The sequence below is a fragment of the Myotis davidii genome, unplaced genomic scaffold (assembly GCF_000327345.1).
Source record: "Myotis davidii unplaced genomic scaffold, ASM32734v1 scaffold1032, whole genome shotgun sequence".
NCBI classification, from domain to species: domain Eukaryota; kingdom Metazoa; phylum Chordata; class Mammalia; order Chiroptera; family Vespertilionidae; genus Myotis; species Myotis davidii.
This window is the reverse complement of record NW_006289083.1, coordinates 170,113-190,834: the sequence shown is the minus strand read 5'-3', so window position 1 is coordinate 190,834 and position 20,722 is coordinate 170,113. Positions and strand designations below refer to the sequence as shown.

The following is a 20,722-nucleotide window of genomic DNA, read 5'->3' as shown; positions in this document are numbered from 1 at the left end:
ATGTTCTATCCAGGTTCTGTAGCCAGGTTCTGTCTCTAGGATCTTCAGCCAGGTTCTCTTGCTAGGTTCTGTCTCTAGGTTCTGTTGCCAGTTTCTGTCCAGGATCTTTTGCCATGTTCTGTCTCTAGGTTCTGTCTAACTTCTCTTCTTTCTCACAAAATATTAGTTTGGATTTTTTTGTTGAGGGATGATCTGCAGGCCAGACATGATCAGTTGCTTGTATTTATTATCTTATTGACCTTCAATATTCGCAACTTAAGCCAAGTAATATTACTTTGCATATTTGACCTTGCCAACCTCTGTAAATACTAAAGTAAGTTAATATTTTTAAAGTACTTTGTAAACTTTTAAATTCCTATATAAATTTGAGATACAGTGGGGCCTTGACTTACCAGTTTAATTTGTTCCATGATGGAGCTCATAACTCAAATTACTCGTATGTCAAATCAAAAAGTGAATGAGTGAGACACATGATGCGGGGCTGATGTTGTGGCGTTCACTGCGCCAACTAGCGGTGGGGTATCTGAAGCTGGCTCATAACTCGAATTTTAGCTCGCAACTCAAAGCAAAAAATCGGCCGAAAGACGGCTCATATCTCGAAAAACTCGTTAGTCGGGACGCTCATAAGTCAAGGCCCCACTGTATATCCCAGCTGATGTTGCTCAGTAGTTAATCGTCAACTTATGAGCCAGGACATCATGGTTCAATTATTATTCGGGACACATCCCCAGGTTGTGGGTTTGATCCCTGGTGTGGGGCATGCAGGAGACAGCCAATGAACAACTCTCTTTCATCATTGATGTTTCTATTTCTCTCTCTCTCTCCCTTCCCTCTGAAATCAGTAAAAATATAAAAATTTGAGATACAGTTTTCATCTCTCACGATTTTTCTTACTCCATGAGTCTATGGTTGCAATGGTAAATTAAATAGAATAACTTTTAAACAGAAATTCTTGTGTGGGTCTTAAATATTGGATAAGGTATTGGTGAGCAAAGGCCTTTAGGCAAGAACTGTGGAAAAAAAGAGGTAATTGACATCAGAATGAAACAGCTGCCTTTATTTTTCTCTTCATACAAGTATCCCTTCCACCCTTAGTCAACCATCTCTATTCCAGGAGGAGCTCTCTAGAGTAGTTTTCTTTAAAACATGTAGTTTTTATACACATCAACTTAGTTAGATATTTCTAAGTATAATATCAGTGGATATATAGCTTTTATTCATAAGCTCTCTCTAAATCCTTAACAATTTATTATTTGCGTGCCCAATGTGAAAGCTAATTGTTTCATCAAGTCCAAATTATCTTTTAAAAATTTTGAACCAGATCATAATTTAAGCCTATTTTGGGGGGAAAAGATCCATATTTTGTATTATTTTTGGCAAAGTATGTTCAGGATTTTTAGAGTAAAGGGGCTATTCATTTAAGTTCAAATGTTATCAGGTAAATCTATGTGTTTATTTTTAATTACCCAGGGCAACTATAGATATTTGGTGTGTAAACCAATACAAACTTTGTATAAATATTTTGTTTTCTAGGTGGATCCTAAAAGGGTCAGAGGTGACTCAATTTTGTTGAAATGCTGTTTCATTAAAGTTTAAAGGAAATAAATGGGAGCTCATTCAAATTTGTCTAGCTTAATTTTAAAATTGCTTCAAGTCCTTATGCTTCTGAACAATAACAATGAAACCAACTATGGAACTATTTATAGAAAATTTTATTATTTTACTTTATTTATAATTGTTTTGTAGGGGAGGGCACAGTAGGTAATTAATGCTTATTAAATACTTACTATTTATCCAGTGCTATGGTAGTTTTTGTAATAAAGACTATACAAATAGAACAAATCATATAGTGTATTATATTTATTGACTATGCAAACTATAAATCTACTTTTGCCCCAACCTGTATTTTCATTCATTTGAATCTCCAGAGATATCTTTTAAACTTAGTTAACTTTATGAAATAATTGTATTTTTGAGAACAACAAAAACTAATTGAAAGTGTCCTTACCAGTAACAAAATAAATCTATTATTATTATTATTTGTTGATTAAACTATAATTATTAATTCTCTATGCAACAGAAACCTACTCAAATGAAATATTGAACTCTTTTAAGAAGTGTTTTAAGTTGGGAGAGAATTTTTACATGGGAAACATCACGTTAGTTTTCAACTGATGTGGATATGTACAGCTTGAACAGTTAGAGGTTTGGTAAAACTCTTTTATTGCAAAAAGTAATAAATAAGCCATATTACTTCTGAAAGCCTATTTGGCTGTTCACCTACTTCAATCTGAGTGATTTGTCTACTAATAACTAATGACAAGATTCTTGGTACATTAGTGTTTACATTTTATCATCATTTTCATATCTTCTGCCTCTCAGCAAATAGGCCTGGATGCTATCTTCCTGAGTCTTAATTTAATAATCTTTACCTTTCTAGGTAAAGATTAAGGAAAAAGCTAAATTATTAATACATGAAGATGATTCTTAAGAATTTATATAATTTGATCTTGTGTTCATTCCATATTTCAAATATTAAAATAAAAATTATTTTAACTTTGGCAATGTGAATTCACTATTGTTAAATAATTTCACAAGTAGATATTTCTAAGAAAAAATTTCTTCTAAATATCTAATCATTTAAGAAGTAGCTATAAAGGAAAATTGAATTATGATAGGAGAATATATTTAAGTGAATGTAAGTTATTGAGGCAAACTATTAAAAGGCTAAGTTATAAGTTTTCAAGCCAGTCTAAGTATATTATTTCAATTTTTTTATTAATTAGGTAATAATATTGCTACCTCTTTAATTAATTAATTACTATTGTGTTTCATGCTAACACATTTTAATAAAGAATGTGATTTGTAGGAAGCTATTTCATAAGTATATCATAAGAATCCTATGTATATCATAAGATTAATCCTATATGGTATTAATAATCCTGATCAACTTCATACACATGAGAATCAAGCAAGAAAATTTTATGAATAATAATTTAGATGTGCCAACTCAAATAATTAATATATACACATATTATTCCATTTTGCTGTATATCATTTTTTCTTATTCCAATAATATTTTTGATGCTGTATTTATTATCTAGCAATTTTTATGTATTTACATAACATTTTAGGGGAAATTTATGTAAAGGTTTTAATTGACATGTCTTCAACTAAACTAACAGGAATTGGGTTAAAATATTTTTTTTTCATTTCAACTGGAAAATGATGAATAGTTTCAAGGTCCTACTACAATTGATAATACATACTTTGAATATTCTGTTCTGGGGAGATAGTTTCATTAATTCTATCAATGTTCTGCTAGAAGAAAGAGTAATTTAACAAAGAAAGGATAGCTATGATTTAGGTACCCAAAAAAGGGATAAGAGTGGAAAAACAAAGAAATCACACAGCAAAGCATTTCTGTTTAAGGGGTCAAGAAGTGTTAGGATACTACTAGAGTTCTAGGAAATTTCAGCCTTTGTCACACTGAGTCATCAGAATGTAAGCAAGAGAACACAATCAGGAGAGAAGCTCATTGATTCATTTAGTAAACAAACATGAGCTAGAAATCTTTTGTTGGTGTGAGAAGAGTGAAATTAGACATTATTAGAATATACTGTAATAGTTACAAACAATAGGCAATCTAAAAGATATATCTGCAAATGCAAGAGAGAAGCTATTTCATAAGTAATTCATTAGAATCCTATATGGTATTTTATAGAGATAAGTGGTCAAGATTTCCTCTTCTATTTTGTAATTTATTTTTTATTATTAAATTTATTGGAGTGATATTGGTCAATATGATCATATAGGTTTCAGGTGTGGGTTTCTATGTTACATAAGCTGTATATTGAACCATGTGCCCACCACCCAAAGTCAAATCTTATCTTATCACGATACATTAGGACCCCCTTTACTCCTCATCCCTTCTCTCTGGCAAGCACCACACTGTTGTTTGTGGTCACGAGTTTCAGTTTTATATCCCATATATGAGTGAAATCATATGGTTCTTAGCTTTTCTGACTGACTTATTTCACTTAGTATAAAATTCTCAAGGTCTATCCTTAAGCATAAAGAAAAATGAAAGGTTTCCTTTTAGAAAAAAATTAGGCATAAATCCCATAAAGTTTGTTCCCAGTTTCTATTGTGGCATTTCCTTCATAATAAATGCCTAGTACACTGCTAGTGGGAATGCAGACTGGTGCAGCCACTATGGAAAACAGTAATATGGTTTCCTCAAAAAATTAAAAATGGTACCACCATTTAACCCAGGGATCCTACTTCCAGGAATATATTGTAAGACCCAAAACAGTAATCTGAATGTACGCACCCCTATGTGGTCACGAGTTTCAGTTTTATATCCCATATATGAGTGAAATCATATGGTTCTTAGCTTTTCTGACTGACTTATTTCACTTAGTATAAAATTCTCAAGGTCTATCCATGTTGTTGTAAATGGCAGTATTTCATCCTTTCTTATAGCTGCGTAGTATTCCATTGTGTATATGCACCACATCTTCTTTATCCAGTCCTTTATCACAGGATACTTTGGTTATTTCCATGTTTTAGCCACCATAAATAATGCTGCAGTGGACATACAGGTGCATATATCTTTGTGAATGCATGATTTTAAGTTTTCCCAGGAGAGGGATCACTGGTATGTATGGTAGCTCTACTCTTAATTTTTTGAGAAATCATCAGACTGCTTTACATAGCATCTGTAACAGCAGGAAGAAGAGACCTAAGCATAAAGAAAAATGAAAGGTTTCCTTTTAGAAAAAAATTAGGCATAAATCCCATAAAGTTTGTTCCCAGTTTCTATTGTGGCATTTCCTTCATAATAAATGCCTAGTACACTGCTAGTGGGAATGCAGACTGGTGCAGCCACTATGGAAAACAGTAATATGGTTTCCTCAAAAAATTAAAAATGGTACCACCATTTAACCCAGGGATCCTACTTCCAGGAATATATTGTAAGACCCAAAACAGTAATCTGAATGTACGCACCCCTATGTTCATAGCAGCGCAATTTACAATAGCTAAGATCTGGAAACAGCTCAAGTGCCCATCGGCAGATGAGTGGTTAAAAAAAAGCTGTGGTACATTTATACCATGGAATACTATGCAGCAGTGAAAAAGAAGGATATCTTACCTGTTGAGACAGTATGGAGGGACATGGAGAGTATTATGCTAAGTGAAATAAACCAGTCAGAAAAATACCGGTATCACATGATCTCACTCATATTTGGAATCTAATGAACAAAATAAACTGACAAACAAAGTAGATTCAGAGATATAGAACCATGGAACAGAGTGACAAATCTCAGAGGGAAGACAGGGTTGGGGTGGGTAGGGAGATATTAACCAAAGAACTTATGTGCATATCTTCATAACCCATGGATCCAGAACTGTGGAGAAGGCCGGGGTGGGGGAGGGGGGCAAACCAAAGAACGTGCATGCATATATGCATAACCCATGGACACAGACAATAGGGGTATGAAGGCCTGGGGCCAGGGCAGGGGTGGGCTAGAGGGTGTCAATGGGAAAAAAAAGGGGACATACATAATACTTTCAACAATAAAGTTAAATTTTTTAAAGTTATGTTTTATAAAATGCTTTACACATAATATTATCAATTTATCAGTTCATAAAGTAAATTAATGAACATTCATTTGTTGAAAATATTCTTTTATTGAATAGATTTTGCTTAAATAATGCTAAAATTTATTTTTTAAAGTTATTCAGATGTGAAATAAGAGGACTAACTAACAATACAGATTATTTTTAAAAATGTCATGGTGGGGGGTGAGAAACCTATTTCTTTTGCAGCTTTATTTTGAGAAGAAATAACCTATGACGGAAATCATAATCTGACCAAAGTAACTATACTTACACTTGGACAAGTTGAAAATCTATTTATAGAGATCCCAATGATTTGTAGAGACTGACAATATTGTCAATATTTTTTTATTAGTTAGCCAATCAATGAACTTGCTCTCCAGGGCTGTGAATTCTAAGGAAGGTCTTGAGTACAAAGGTGAGTCACTGGGCAGTCTGCTTCAGTGTGGTTTTCACAGTCCTGACTCCAGCAGAATAAAATGGATCCACATCAGGGACGAATAAAAGCAGTTATGCTGAAATTTTAAAATAATGTAACAACAATTACTAGTAATTTTAAAACATATTGGCTGTCTCTAAATGGGAAAAGAACATTTAGATAACCACTACTCCATCTCATGTACAGAGGCATTTAAACTAAAGGATTTAATTGGGTTCTAAATAGTTACAAGTCTTGCTTTTTTTTTTTTTGTAAACTCTGAACAATCATTAACTGAGAGATGTTGTCATTGATTTCACAGCTGTATAATTTAGTTGTTGTGTTTTTGTTTTCTGCACACATATTGACAAGTTATTCCTGTTGAACAAACTCTTGACGACATTCAGTTTTATTGCTACTATGACATTCATCTTAACTCTAGGACAAATTATTCTTTATCAGGTACAATAGTTTCTCCTGTTAAGTATAACTTACATGTTTTCCCTCTTTTTCATTTCTTTTTGATATTAGCTTCCTATGTTTCCAGTCAAATGAGAATAGGCAGAATTCAACAATTCAGTAATTATTTCTTTATTGCTCTTAATGAGATAAAGACTAATTTTAAATATCACATAACTAAATACCAAAAATAGGTAACACATACATACATTGATTCTTTTAAAAAGTTTCCTTTGACTTCAAAAAATTAAACCTTTTTGTCATCAAAGTATTCTTTATGCTCACTTTCATAACATTTTAAAATGCCTTTAAATCAAAACAGTAAGCTTCCAGAAGAATAGGAAGCAAGAGGTAATGTAATTCTTCACTCCTTTGCCAGAATGAGATGCATACAGTTCTTTACCGTCTCATTTCAAAGCTCTAGTACCCATCCAGTCTCCACAGATGGGAAAGTTAGGAATCTACCTACATTGTCCACTCAGAGGAGCAGTGCTCATTACTTGTTTTTATGCAATGCTTTTTAAATTTATCAATCTTTCTTTATTTCCGAAATCATGCCTTTTACTTTAAAGACAGTATCTTCTTATTGTCTTCCAGCCATTAGTTTTTTAACTTCTCTAATCTTTTCTCCTCTTACTCGCCAGATGCAGTTGTAAAATACAAAGTGGATTTATATCATATTCCTGATTAAAAACCCAGAAAAATCCCAATTCATGTAGAACCATTTCTTTCATTTTTAGTACAAGATTCATTAATTTCTAGAAAAGGTAATTATGGTTCCAACAATTGCATGTTCTCACTTCTGTCCAATGAAGGAATGAGAGAGCTACATAGATTTTTATGTATATTATACCTATTAAGTTGTAATGACTAATTCATTGCTTTAGTCTATGTGTCTAAACACAATATGATTCTGACTCAAAAAGCACCTGACTAGTGTTGGTTAGTTTCTATTGAAAATGCATACAGAGAGTTCTGACTCATATGATTTTTAGAAGTTTTTTTTTTCTTAAATCAGCACATCATCAGTGCTTCAGGTGCCATGTTTCTGTAGCTACTTTCTTATACCAATAAATTCAACTTTGAAAAGTTTTAAATTGTTATGTTATGCTTGATATTTTGCAACTGTGTTTTTAAATTTTTTCACTGTTACCATTTTTAGTATTGACTCATTTCTTACTTAATTCTTTGATGTCAATGAGTTATTTCACACTGGGAAATATAAGTCAATAGATTCACTATAAATTTTTTTCTTCCACTGAAGTGAGCACTGGCCAAAATAATTTGAGAACAATGCAACTATAGGGTAAATATAAAATGTCTTATAACTAACGAGACACTTCTTAAATTACCTCTGACCTGACTTCCTGTCTTATTTAAATACATGCATTGTGTCAGCCATCGTAGTATAAGAACATTTCTGTGCTTCAAAAGGGCACAATTTGGTAGGAAAGATGGGTGCAACATGTTACAGCCATGCCAGATCCTGTGGTTGTTCTAAAATATTGTCTATCATATATTCATTTTTCTCCACCTAAGTCCATACCTTACTTTCCTTCTCTTATTCTTCCATGAGCCAACCATCCTCTTCTTTAAGATCAATAAAGATGTTGTTAGGTGTGTCCCCTGTGAAGCCCACCTTTGATCTCAATAGAAAATATTATTATTTTATAGAAGGTTCCATGGTGTGTGTGTTCTTTTTTGTTGTTGTTATTTGTTTGTTTTAACATTTTATATTGTATTTCTTTTTTTGATTAATCTTCACCTAAGGATATTTTCCCATTGATTTTCAGAGAGAGTGGAAGTTGGAGGGGTGAGGGAGGGGAGAGGGATGAGAGAGAGAAACAATTTGAGGAAGACACATCAATGAGTTGCCTCTTGTACACACCTTGACTTGTGCTGGGGATTGAACCTGCAATCCAGGTACATGCCCTTGATGGAGAATTGAACCCATGACCCTTCGGTGCCTGAGCCGTTGCTCTAACCACTGGGTCATGCCTGCCAGGGCAATTGTATTTCTTTAATTGTTTCATGCATACTTATTTATAAATTCCATTTCATGGTTCCATTATCTGTAGTCTAATCCTGCTGTTTATTGTCCTTCTTAGTCACACATTTTCTTGTGTGATATTAATTCATAATTGTATTTTTAATTCATAATCATTGCGGTTTTAGTTGAAGAAATCTCTGCAGTCTCAGTTGAAAGCATGTTCTTTAAGAACTTAATTTGGATCTACTGAAGGACTCCAGTGGTGTTACTAGCCAAGGATGATTTTTTTCTTAATGTAGTATTTTTGTCATCTTCTTATGCTGGTGAAGAGCAGTTTTATTCTAGGATACCCTATGACTGAGACTGCTGTTTTTACTGATCGTGATTGAAGGTGGTAACCTAATTTCTAACTTTTCATCTGAGACTTGCCCATTAATCTCATCCCTTAAGGGTCTAAAATTCAGCTCCCACGGGTACAAAGCAACAACACTTCTTTTCTCCCTAAGCTTTATTTCATTGCTTGGTTTTCAGGTTTTTGTTCTTTGATCCCTGAGGAATAATTCTCTCACTTGCTTGTAAACCTATGTATGCACCTAAAACATAGTTTTGTTATATTTTAAGCTAGCATTTTTGTACCAGGAGAGTGACATGTAATAGCTTCTTATCTTTTACTTTGTGCTTTACTCATAAAAGCATTTTTGAAATCTTAATTTAATTACTTTTTGAAAGCTATTTGCAAAACAGAATAAATGTACTTTTGCACAAATTCTATATAAAACTTTGAATGACAACTTTCCCTATGTATATTTTAAGAATATTTTAAAATACATCATCTTTATATAATCATACATAATATATCTAAAAATTTTTGGCTAGTTTAGGTAATGAATGTAATTCTAGGTCAGTTAGCCTAAAAACATTTAAAGTAGAACTGTGTTCGTTAAAAATAAGATGAATATAAAAGAGAAATAATATTTCCTTGACATGCTTGCTGGAAGGACAAAAAGAAAAACATAGGCCTGGAGGATCAAAAAGAAAAACAAATATTACAAATTCTTTCCCTGTTCAACCATGCCTGGTTGTAAGAGTCTAGAATTATTATAAAGATATTTTCTTAATACTACTTTGTGCTTCCTACAAAATGAATATGAAAACATTTAATGTGACTGTCTGTGAAACCAGAGAATAAATTTATGTGTATGTGTGATTTTTTATTTTAAAACCTGAATGAATATTTCTCCAAATTGAATGGTTATTTTTAATAAAAATGCCTAGCTCTTTATCTAGGCTACTACTAAATACACCTCTTTAAGAACATTTTGAGAAATTCAGTCACAAATACAAGTTGTCAATGATATTTTGGTATTCACTTCTTCATTCAGTATATTATTTTTCTTTCATCTGGATTTTGCTCGTAATCTTGTGAACATGAATATGTCCTATCATTTACTAAGTGAAAATATCATACAAGATAAAAGGAGTAATAAAATGAATGTGATGGCTCTTTTCTAGAGACCTCCTTCTTTGCAAGTTTCTTTGTATGAAGTTGATAATTGTTTTTCAATTCAACTGGATAGATATTTATAGAACATGTTTTAATGCACACAATGTTGATGTAGAAGACTTTTAAAAATTGTTGCTAAAATTCATACATTTAATTCAATTTATTTAATTTTACTAGTAAACTTGTAAAAAATTAAATTTATTTCATTTTACATTATGTTTTCCCTGGTAATCCTCTTCAGGATAACAGAGACCATCACTTCCATTCTTAGTGCTCAAAATTCATTCTTTGTCTGTGATAAATTTTTATGATTCAACCTTTTTGTAACCCCTAGATGACAAATAATGAAGAAATATAAAAAACTAGGCAAGAAAAGTTTCTGAACACAAGAATATAGGAGGAAAAACCCAAGAGGGCACTTAATATTTAATGTAATAAAATAAAACAGGACAGATGTGGAATGAGGGATGATAAGTGTACAACTTATTAGCTCATCATCAGTTAATAATTACAAAGCTATTTGGAAAGTTTGAGAAAATGTAAGCAATTTCTATGAAGACAGAGGTCAGACCTCATTTATTGTATCCTTGATGCCTAGTATACTACTTGGCATTTAAAAGGGTCTCATATAATATTGTTTATTTATTAAATAAATGCAGTATTAGTAAAAAAAAAAATTAGAATGTGAAAAAAATCTACATTTCAGAACGTTTGTAATTTGGACCTATAATTACAAATTACAAATGGTCTGTGCACAATTCAGTATAAAAAAAACACACTGCTACACACACACAAAAGTAACAATACACAGATGTTTTATACATATCATATATGCTATATGCACTTCACATATTCTTAAATAAAAACTTTATTATTGCCATAACTGGTTTGGCTCAGTGGATAGAGCGCCAGCCTGCGGACTGAAAGGTCCCAGGTTCATTTCTGGTCAAGGACATGTACCTTGGTGGTGGCACATCCCCAGTAGGGGGTGTGCAGGAGGCAGCTGATTGATGTTTCTCTCTTAAAGATGTTTCTAGCTCTCTGTCCTCCCTTCCTCTCTGTAAAAAATCAATAAAGTATATTTAAAAAACAAAAACAAAAAACTTTATTATTGACCAAAGTTCTGTGTTATAGTTGAGTTCTGTTTGAATGATTTTGAGTTTATTGACTAAAAACAATGAAAATATAAACAAGATTTTTTATTTTCTCTAATTTTTTTTTACAGAGTTGGTCATTCAGTGCTGATATACTTCTTTTGGCTTCTTGGATGCCACATTTTTAACTTTTATTCACTGGTTGTTCCTTGTCAGGCCTTTGTGGGTGTTAACTGACCCCACATTTCTTAACCTTGGATTGCTCCAGTGGTCAGACCTAGTTTTTTTCTCTATCTTCTCACACTCTCTTGATGATGTTGAGTCTTAGGGCTTTGAACTTAAAATCTATATACATGCCTATGGTTAGCAAGATATATGTCCAATCCAGGTTTTTCCTGAATTCTAGACTAGTATGTTCCACTTAATGTCTGCATTTAGAGCATTCAAACTTTTCAAAATTAACTCCCTGATTTTTGTCCTGGCTGGTGTGGGTCAGTTGTTTGGAGCATCATTCCATACATTGGAAGGTAGCAGGTTTGATTCCTGGTCACATATCCGGATTTCAGGTTTGATCTCTTGATCAGGGGGCATACTGGAGGTGAGCAATCTATGATTCTCTCTCGTTCTCCTTCTCTCTTTCCCCCCTTTCCCTCTCCCTAAATATTAATGAATATTTTCTTTAATTTTGCATGAATTTCTAAATATATTTTCCTATATCAAAGGTAAAATTACTATATACATAACTTTCTAATTATTTACAAATCTTGGGAATTAATTTATGCATATTCTGCTATAACAGCAGACATATTAAAATGATGCCTTTTTAAAAAAATATACATTTTATTGATTTCTTACAGAGAAGAAGGGAGAGGGATAGAGAGCCAGAAACACCGATGAGAGAGATTGATCAGCTGCCTCTTGCACGTCCCCCAGTGGGGATGTGCCCGCAACCAAGGTACATGCCCTTGACTGGAATCGAACCTGGGACCCTTGAGTCCGCAGGCCGATGCTCTATCCACTGAGCCAAACCAGTTCGGCTAAAATGATGTCTTTTGAATTGAGGACTAAAAAAATAATAATAACTTCCTGATTTTCTCCTCCTCCCAAATGTGTCCCTCACAAAGCTTTTTATCTCAGTTGATGGAAATTTTAATCTTCCAGGTTTTAGGCAAAAACTTGTAATCATCCTTGACTCTTCTTTCTCTCTGAGCCTGCTCATCCAATCAACCAGGAAATCTTCTGGCATCTATACTCAAAATTCTCCAGAAAATTGATTAGATTTTAATAATAAGACTTTTCAGATACAAGAGTTACATATAGAACTCCTAGCAGAATGTGGTAAAAGGGCCAAAAAGAACCAATATGTTTAATTGGAATATGTCATCACTTAATTGTATTCCTTTTGTTTTCAGGAAAGGCCTATGCTCCAGAATTCTATTACGATACCTACAATCCTGTTTGGCAAAACAGACACCGTGTTTATTCCTATAGTCTACAGTGGACACAAATGAATCCTGATGCAGTGGATCGGATTGTGGCATACCGGCTGGGTATTAGGCAGGTGAGAAATTTAACTGTTGGCTTTTTTTTTCTTTGTGATTCTTTGTGAAGACATTGTTATTATCCTTAGCTGCCATAAAGTCTTAATTATTTTGCATGAATTTCACTAATAAAAGACAAACATGGTAATTGGCGTAAAAAAATTGAAGAGCATACAGTATAATTAGTTGGTCACAGGGGTGACTTTTTATGCTTTTAGCAACTTGCATGATGAAGTACTAGTTTCTATGTCACAGTATATAAATGCTAAGGAAAATTGTAGGATAAAGTTGACCACGGGAGCAGTGAGCTGTGAAATAGCAGAGTTAACAAGGAGGGAGAGGCGGAGAGGGAGAGAGGGGGAGTGCCGAGGACCCCTGGTGCCCTGTTGGGCGCCCCACTGCTCGGGCCCACCCTGCCCATCCTCTGGGATCCTCTGGGCTTCCAGGGCCTGCTTATTGTATGCCTTTTGTTTTCAGGAAAGGCCTATGCTCCAGAATTCTATTACGATACCTACAATCCTGTTTGGCAAAACAGACACCGTGTTTATTCCTATAGTCTACAGTGGACACAAATGAATCCTGATGCAGTGGATCGGATTGTGGCATACCGGCTGGGTATTAGGCAGGTGAGAAATTTAACTGTTGGCTTTTTTTTTTCTTTGTGATTCTTTGTGAAGACATTGTTATTATCCTTAGCTGACATAAAGTCTTAATTATTTTGCATGAATTTTTAAATATATGTCCCTATATAAAAGATAAAATTACTCTACACATAATAGTTTCTAATTATTTAAAAATCTTGGAAATTAATTTATGCATATTCTACTATGATAACAGACATATTAAAGTGACATCTTTTGAGCCTTCAAATCCTTCATCACTAGATATGTTATAGAAATGACGTTATAATTGTTATGAAATAAACATGTAAGGTGTTCTAACACTTTCTTATACTGTATGAAAATTGTAGGATAAAGTTGAAGTCAAATGAGAATAATGTACATGATACACAAGCCAATGGGACTAATTTTCTTGAGAGAAATGTTAAGAAGAATCACTTTACATAGGGCATTTAATGTTAATCTAGGGAAACCTGTGGAGAATTGATAGATAACATGGATTCATTCTATAGTCTTAAATCATGAAACAAATGACATCTATAATCTGTTCATATTGTGCATAGTATATTGTATGATATTACAATAGAGGCAGAGACCTCTATTTGAAGTAAGATTTAGATGACAATAGTGAAGAGAGAAAATGCAAAATAATAATTAGAATATTTCACTTTCTTGACCCTGAATGTGGTGGAAAAATGAGCTGCCTAAAAGAGACTTAGAATGAGATAATTAAATTATTGACAGAAAATAAAACTATTGAATCAGAGTTTTCAAGTATGCTCACATTTTCAAATTAGACTTGTTAAATTTGAGTAATAGAGGAACATAAAACAAATAATGGTACCCTAGTTAGGAACATGCTACTAAGAATTTGAATGAATACTTCCCCTTGAATATTTAAGTTACAGGTTAGAAGCATTAGACATGAGACCTGGAACTGGTAAAAATACAGAGAGGTAGCCCTGGCCACTGTTTCTCAGTGGTTAGATGTCAGCCCACACACCAAAGGATCTCAGGTTCCATTCCTGTCAAGGGCATGTATCTGGGTTGTAGGTTCAAAGCCTGATCCTGGTAGTGGCAAGTGCAGGAGGCAATCAATCAATGTGTGTGTCTCTCATTGATGTTTCTCTTCCTCTCCCTCTCTCTCTCTGTCTCTCCTCCCTCTCTCTTACTCCTTTCCACTCTCTCTAAATATATATATATTCACTGGAAAAAAAATATCACAGGGTGAGGATTAGGAAGAGAGAGATAGAGAGAATTTACTGCATGAAGACAGTAATGATAGAAGCTCCAGTAAAAAAGGAAGAACTAAGAGATAGAAAAATCTGCCAATGTCATGGGAACTAAGTATGTGAATGTCTGTGTGTATGTGTGTGTGGGGGGGTATTTGTACTTTTAAACAAAAATTTTAAAGATTATAAAACCATAAATTTTAAAAATACCTGATGCTGACAAATCACTATTGTTGTTTTGTTTGTTTGTTTTTTGTATGCTTTTAAATTTAAGATAAATAATTAAGTTAAAAAAAGAATAGGGAAAAAGTTACAGATAGGTTTAACATTCCAAGGCCAACTAATTATAAATCTAATTACATTTCCCTGAGCTATCCTGGTTCTCCACTTGAATCAGTATTTTATGAAGAAGTGAAGGCTGATATATTTCCTTGAATGAAAGAATATTTCTTAATTGTTGAAATTGTATGTTTTACAGTCAGTGAATATATGTTACAGTATTATGGATTCTAAGACATAGATGCAAATCAAATAAACTTTCCAATAGACAGGTGTGTTCTGTGTGTGTATGTGTGTGGTGTGTGTTTTTAAATGACTGGAAGTGTAGCATTCAATGAAAAACATTTATTCAACTGTTTTTAAGGAAAAATGAATGATCAAAACTTGAAATGGAGAATGGAGTTCAGATTATAGTCTTTTTCTAATTTTCATGCTTAAACAATAGCAAGTTTTTTGAATACAGATTTATTTATACAGTTTTAGTCTATATTTATATTTTCTGTATTTTATTTCTTAATGGCCTGAACACACTGTCTTCTTTGTGTTATAGCAGTCATCCCAATAGTTGATTATGAATCAGAATCATCTGGAGGGTTTGTTAAAACAATTGGGCCCCACTCCCATAGTTTCTGGTTTGGTGGGTCTGGTTGTGGCCCAAGATTTTATATTTCTAACAACGTTCTGTGTGATTCCGCTAGTGCTGACTTGTGGCTACCCTTTGAGAACCAATGTTTTATATTGTCATACTACAATGAAGAGACTGTGATTAGATTCCATCTTAATCTTGTGGCTTTTCCTTATACTAACATTTCTATATGATCTCAACACAAAAACAGTACTCTAAATATTGCTTTAAGAACAGTGCTTGGACTATGGTGCAATTTGTGGAACAAATGAATTTGAAATTTACGTATTATAATGGCTGATAATTGTGTCCTCCTCAGAGATGCATTCTCTTCTTATGCCCAAATTGAGGCATTTCCAAATCAGTGATTAATAAAATATTGTTCTGGATCAATTCAGGATTTACTATGAGTTTCAGGATTTACACAGTGTGAGAACTAACCTAAATGCAAATATTTTCTTTAGCTCTTCTGGGCAAGATATACACAGTTCCTTAGGCTTATAATTGAATATACTAGTATTTCTAACCATTTTTTACAAGAAGCCTACTAAAGAGGCATTAAAATTTACTTAATTGTGGTATGTGTAACAAAAATTTGTATTTGGTAGTTTTCTGATTACTAATTTGAGCCTTTGCAAAGGAGTGTGCGTACTTTAAAACACAACTCTTACGTGAATTTTTCTTTGAATTTCAAGAATAAATGCTTTTCAGATATGTCTTAAATTTATAATAATTTCTATTGCTTCTTTTTAAAATTATAAATTACTAATAGTTTAGCTTTATCATTTTTCAGTTGTATTTCTTAAAGCCTTAAGTTTTCTTAAATGTGGAATCATACATATTTTGAAATTATTTTTATACCAAAAATCTGACTAGTTTTTAGCAGTCAAAATAAAATATTTTGACTAAAATGGCTAGAACAATATAATTACATAAACTGAGTTACAGTTATTTGATAATGGCTTGCTAGGTTTTGAGTTTTGTGCTCTGTTTTGAAAAGTTGAAACAAGAAATGCAAAATATCAAAAACTATTTAAGTTGCTTTAATTTACATAAGTTATGGAAACCATTTCTGAAAAGATGGAAGCAAGAAGTTGAGTAGAAATTTGAAGGTGACACTAGTAGTTTGAATATCACAGCCATTAATGTTAATAGCTATGCTTGAAGTTATCCTATCTAATAAAAGAGAAACATGGTAATTGGCGTATGACCGCTACCCTTCCCATTGGCTAATCAGGGAGATATGCAAATTAACTGCCAGCCAAGATGGCGGCTGGCAGCCAGGCAGCTTGAAACTAACATGAGGCTTGCTTGCTTCAGTGACGGAGGAAACCAACGTTCCCCGCCTGCCTTGCAGGCCTCTGAGCCTGCAGTTTGAAACATTTTAACAAATATAGAAGCTAAAAAAAAAACCCAGAAACCAGCTTTCAGCGAGTGGGATCTCAGAGCTGGAGTCAGAGCTGGAGTTATACATTGTTTTAATTATAGAACCGAAACTAACCAGATACCTACTTTCAGCAGCGGAGGCCTAAGAGCTGGAGCCTCAGAGCTAAAGCTGGCCCAGAATTTAAAAAAAGAAAAAAAGGAGCGGTTGGGAGCTTCTGCCACCTGCCAGCCTGAAAACAGCCCTCAGCCCCTCACCCAGACTGGCCAGGCACCCCAGTGGGGACCCCCACCCTGATCCAGGACGCCCTTCAGGGAAAACCAGCCAGCCCCACCCATGCACCAGGCCTCTATCCTAGATAGTAAAAGGGTAATATGCCTCCCAGACCCGGGAGCAGCAGAGCTGAGAGGACTCCCAGCACCGGGATCAGCGTGACAGGGGGCAGCGCCCAAACCCCCTGATCGCCCTGCGGCTCTTTGTGTGACAGGAGGTGAGCCACAAACTCCTTATCCGCCCTGCTTTGTTCATGACAGGGGAAGGCGCCCCAACCTCCTGATCGGCCCTGCTCTGTGCATGACAGAGGGGAGCTCCTCAACCCCTGATGGGCCCTGCTCTGTGAGTGACAGGGGGTGGCGCTGCAACCTCCCCATCGCCCCTGCCTTGAGTGTGAGAGTGGCGGCGCCCCAACCCCCTGATTGATCCTGCTCTGTAAGTGACAGGGTAAGGAGCCCAAACCCCCCTGATGGGCCCTGCTCTGTGAGTGACAGGGGGTGGCGCTGCAACCTCCCCATCGACCCTGCCTTGAGTGTGACTGGGGGTGGCATCGCAACATCCCGATCCGCCCTGCTCTGTGCATGACAGGGGGCGGCACCCCAACTCCCCAATCAGCCCTGCTCTGAGCTCGACCAGGGGCTGTACCTAGGGATTGGGCCTGCCCTCTGCCCTCCAGGAGCAGGCCTAAACCAGCAGCTCGTTATCTCCCGAGGGGTCCCAGACTGCGAGAGGGCTCAGGCCAGGCTGAGGGACCTCCCCCTCCCCCCAGGGCACAAATTTTTGTGCACCGGGCCTCTAGTACTAGTATATTATAGTATGATCCTGTTATGTGCTTTACATATGTTAACATATTTAATCTTAAAACAATACAATGAGATAAATACTACTGTTGTTCCTATCTTAAGGACTGAGAAATCATGGAGTTCACTAACTCATCCAAGATTGCAGAGTTAAATCAAAGATGAAGCTGGGATTTAAGCCCAAGTAATCTGGCATGAAGTCTGACAAGTGTAATTAGGCTGAATACCATCTGAACTTTCTGTCTTTATCTTTTCCCTCTTCTATTCCTCCTCCACTTACTTCTCCACTTCTTCCTACTCCTTTATTTTCTTCTTCATCTTCAAATGGTAGACTTGACCTTGTTTTCAAATATCTCTTGCATTAATATTTTGTTTGAAATTTTCTTTTTATTAACTTTAATTGCTATTCATATATTAAATTAAATACTTCTATATTTATGCTAATATAGTTGAATAGTATGTTTTTTATTTTTTAATCTCTTCTATATATGAGGATATATCTGTTTTTCCACCCACAATGTATATATGTCCTTAATTTGTTATTTTATAAATTACACAATTATGATACAATATTAATATCTGTTTTTACTTTTAATTATAAATGAGGAAAAATTAAAACAATTCTTTGATTTCAGAAGAACTAAATACATAAATTAGAAAAATATTACATTATAGTACTAAACACAAAAAATCCTGGGAAATTGGTATTATCACTGGTTATGTGGGGTCTTTTGTGGTTTTATACAAACTGTTTAGGTGCAGAAAAATATTAATGAAAGTAAAGTTATGTACACATATGTTCTGCAGAGACATCATTGGGAAACTGTAATGTTAACCTTATTAGTCTAATTCTAAAAGCTCTTTTCTGAGCCTTTATGTTTCACTGCTACAAAGGTCTATGTAATTCAATGAATTATTAGAATGTGAAATTATAGGGTTTGGTTGGAAATGAAATTACATACTCAGCATGATAGAGCTCTATCATGAAGAGCTATATATGTCTACTCACTTTTCCCTTCTACTCTATAGACAAAAAAAAAAATGCTTATAAATTAAAAATACCAATACAAGAATAGGGATTTGCTTTGCCTTAAGTAAATGAGGCTAGACAAAATGGAATTAGATTTATTTTTATTAAGTTTATTAGGGTGATATTGAATAATGAAATTATATAACTTTCAAGTATACAATTCTACAATATATCATCTGTATTGTGTGCCCATTACCCAAAGTTAAATCTCCTTCTGTCACCATATATTTAACCCCCTTTAAACTTTATTAGCTCCCCCCTCTAGTAACTAATATACTGTTGTCTGTCTATGAGTTTTTGTTTGTTTATTTGTTCATTTGTTGCTTTCAGTTTTATATCCCACATATGGGTGAAGTTATATGGTTCTTGATTTTTTACTATTGGATTTATTTTGCTTAGCACAATATTCTCATTTTTTTTCCAATGGCAATGAAAAGAATTAAATAACTATGAATAATGTAAAGGACCTATACATCAAAAAATACAAGACATTATTACAAGAAGTTGAAGAAGACATAGGAAATGGAAAGACATTCCATGTTCATGGATTGGAAGAATCAGCACAGTTATAATGTCCATACCCAAAGCCATATACAGATTTAATGAAACCTCCATCAAAAGCTCAAACTATTTTTTAAAGAAATAGAACAAAAAAATCATCAGATTTGTATAAAGCCACAAAAGACCCACATAACTAGAGAAAAAAAAGTACAAACTGGAGGTACCACACATTCCCTGACTTCAAATTATACTACAAAGTGACAATCAAAACGTCATGGTATTAGAAGAAAAACAGACACAAAGACCAATGGAACAGAATTCCCATGGACATGAGCAAATACTTTTTGCAAAGGAGTCAAAATAACACATAATAAAAAAATAAAAGCCAGCCGAAACCGGTTTGGCTCAGTGGATAGAGCGTCGGCCTGCGGACTAAAGGGCCCCTGGTTCGATTCCGGTCAAGGGCATGTACCTGGGTTGCAGGCACATCCCCAGTAGGAGATGTGCAGGAGGCAGCTGATCGATGTTTCTCTCTCATCGATGTTTCTAACTCTCTATCTCTCTCCCTTCCTCTCTGTAAAAAATCAATAAAATATATTTTAAAAAAGCCTCTTCAATAAATGATACTGGGAAAATTGGAAAGTTACATGCAAAAGAAGGAAACTAGTCTATTTGTCACCATACTCAAAAATCACTTCAAAATGGCCAAAGTCCTTATATAAGAACTTCAACAATAAATTACAAAGAAGAAAACATAGGTACTCAACTTATGCCCTTGGTCTTAGAGAGTATTTTATAAATTTGACTTCAAAGGCAATGGAAGTAAAAGCAAAAATAAATGAGTTGGACTATATCAAACTGAAAAGTTTCTGCGTAGTAAAATAAATAAATAAATAAATAAATATCAACAAAACAAAAAGACAACCAACCAAGTGGGAGAAGGTTTTTGCAAACAACTCCAAGGAGTTAATATCCAAAATATATACGCACACAACTCAAAAACAACAACAAACAATTCAATAAAGAAAATGGGCAGAGAACCTGATCAGACAGTTCTTCCAAATAGATACACACATAGCCAAAATATATTTGAAAAGATTATCAACTTCAGTAGCTGTTAGGAAATGCAAATCAAAACTACAATAAGACACGACCTCACACCTCTTAGAATGACTGTTATCCACAAGACAAGTACCATATCTGAAAATGGGTTCAGGTAGGAACATGCCTACTCTGTCTAAAGTTTTTCCTTGTGATTTATTAATAGTCATCACAAATGCTGGCATCACGGGAAACTGTCTTCGAATTAATTTAAATGGGAGGCCAGTGTCAGACAGAGACAAATCAGTT

At 34.3% G+C, this 20,722-nt stretch overlaps 1 protein-coding gene across 1 annotated transcript in view; it reads left to right on the top strand.

Annotated features, from left to right (window-relative positions):
* The window catches only part of MDGA2 (MAM domain containing glycosylphosphatidylinositol anchor 2), a 939,200-nt gene that overhangs the window by 826,560 nt on the left and 91,918 nt on the right, over positions 1–20,722 (top strand). The window contains exon 10 of the mRNA XM_006761237.2: positions 12,500–12,648. Coding sequence (XP_006761300.1) covers positions 12,500–12,648 — 149 coding nt within the window. The remainder of the gene's footprint in view (positions 1–12,499; positions 12,649–20,722) is intronic.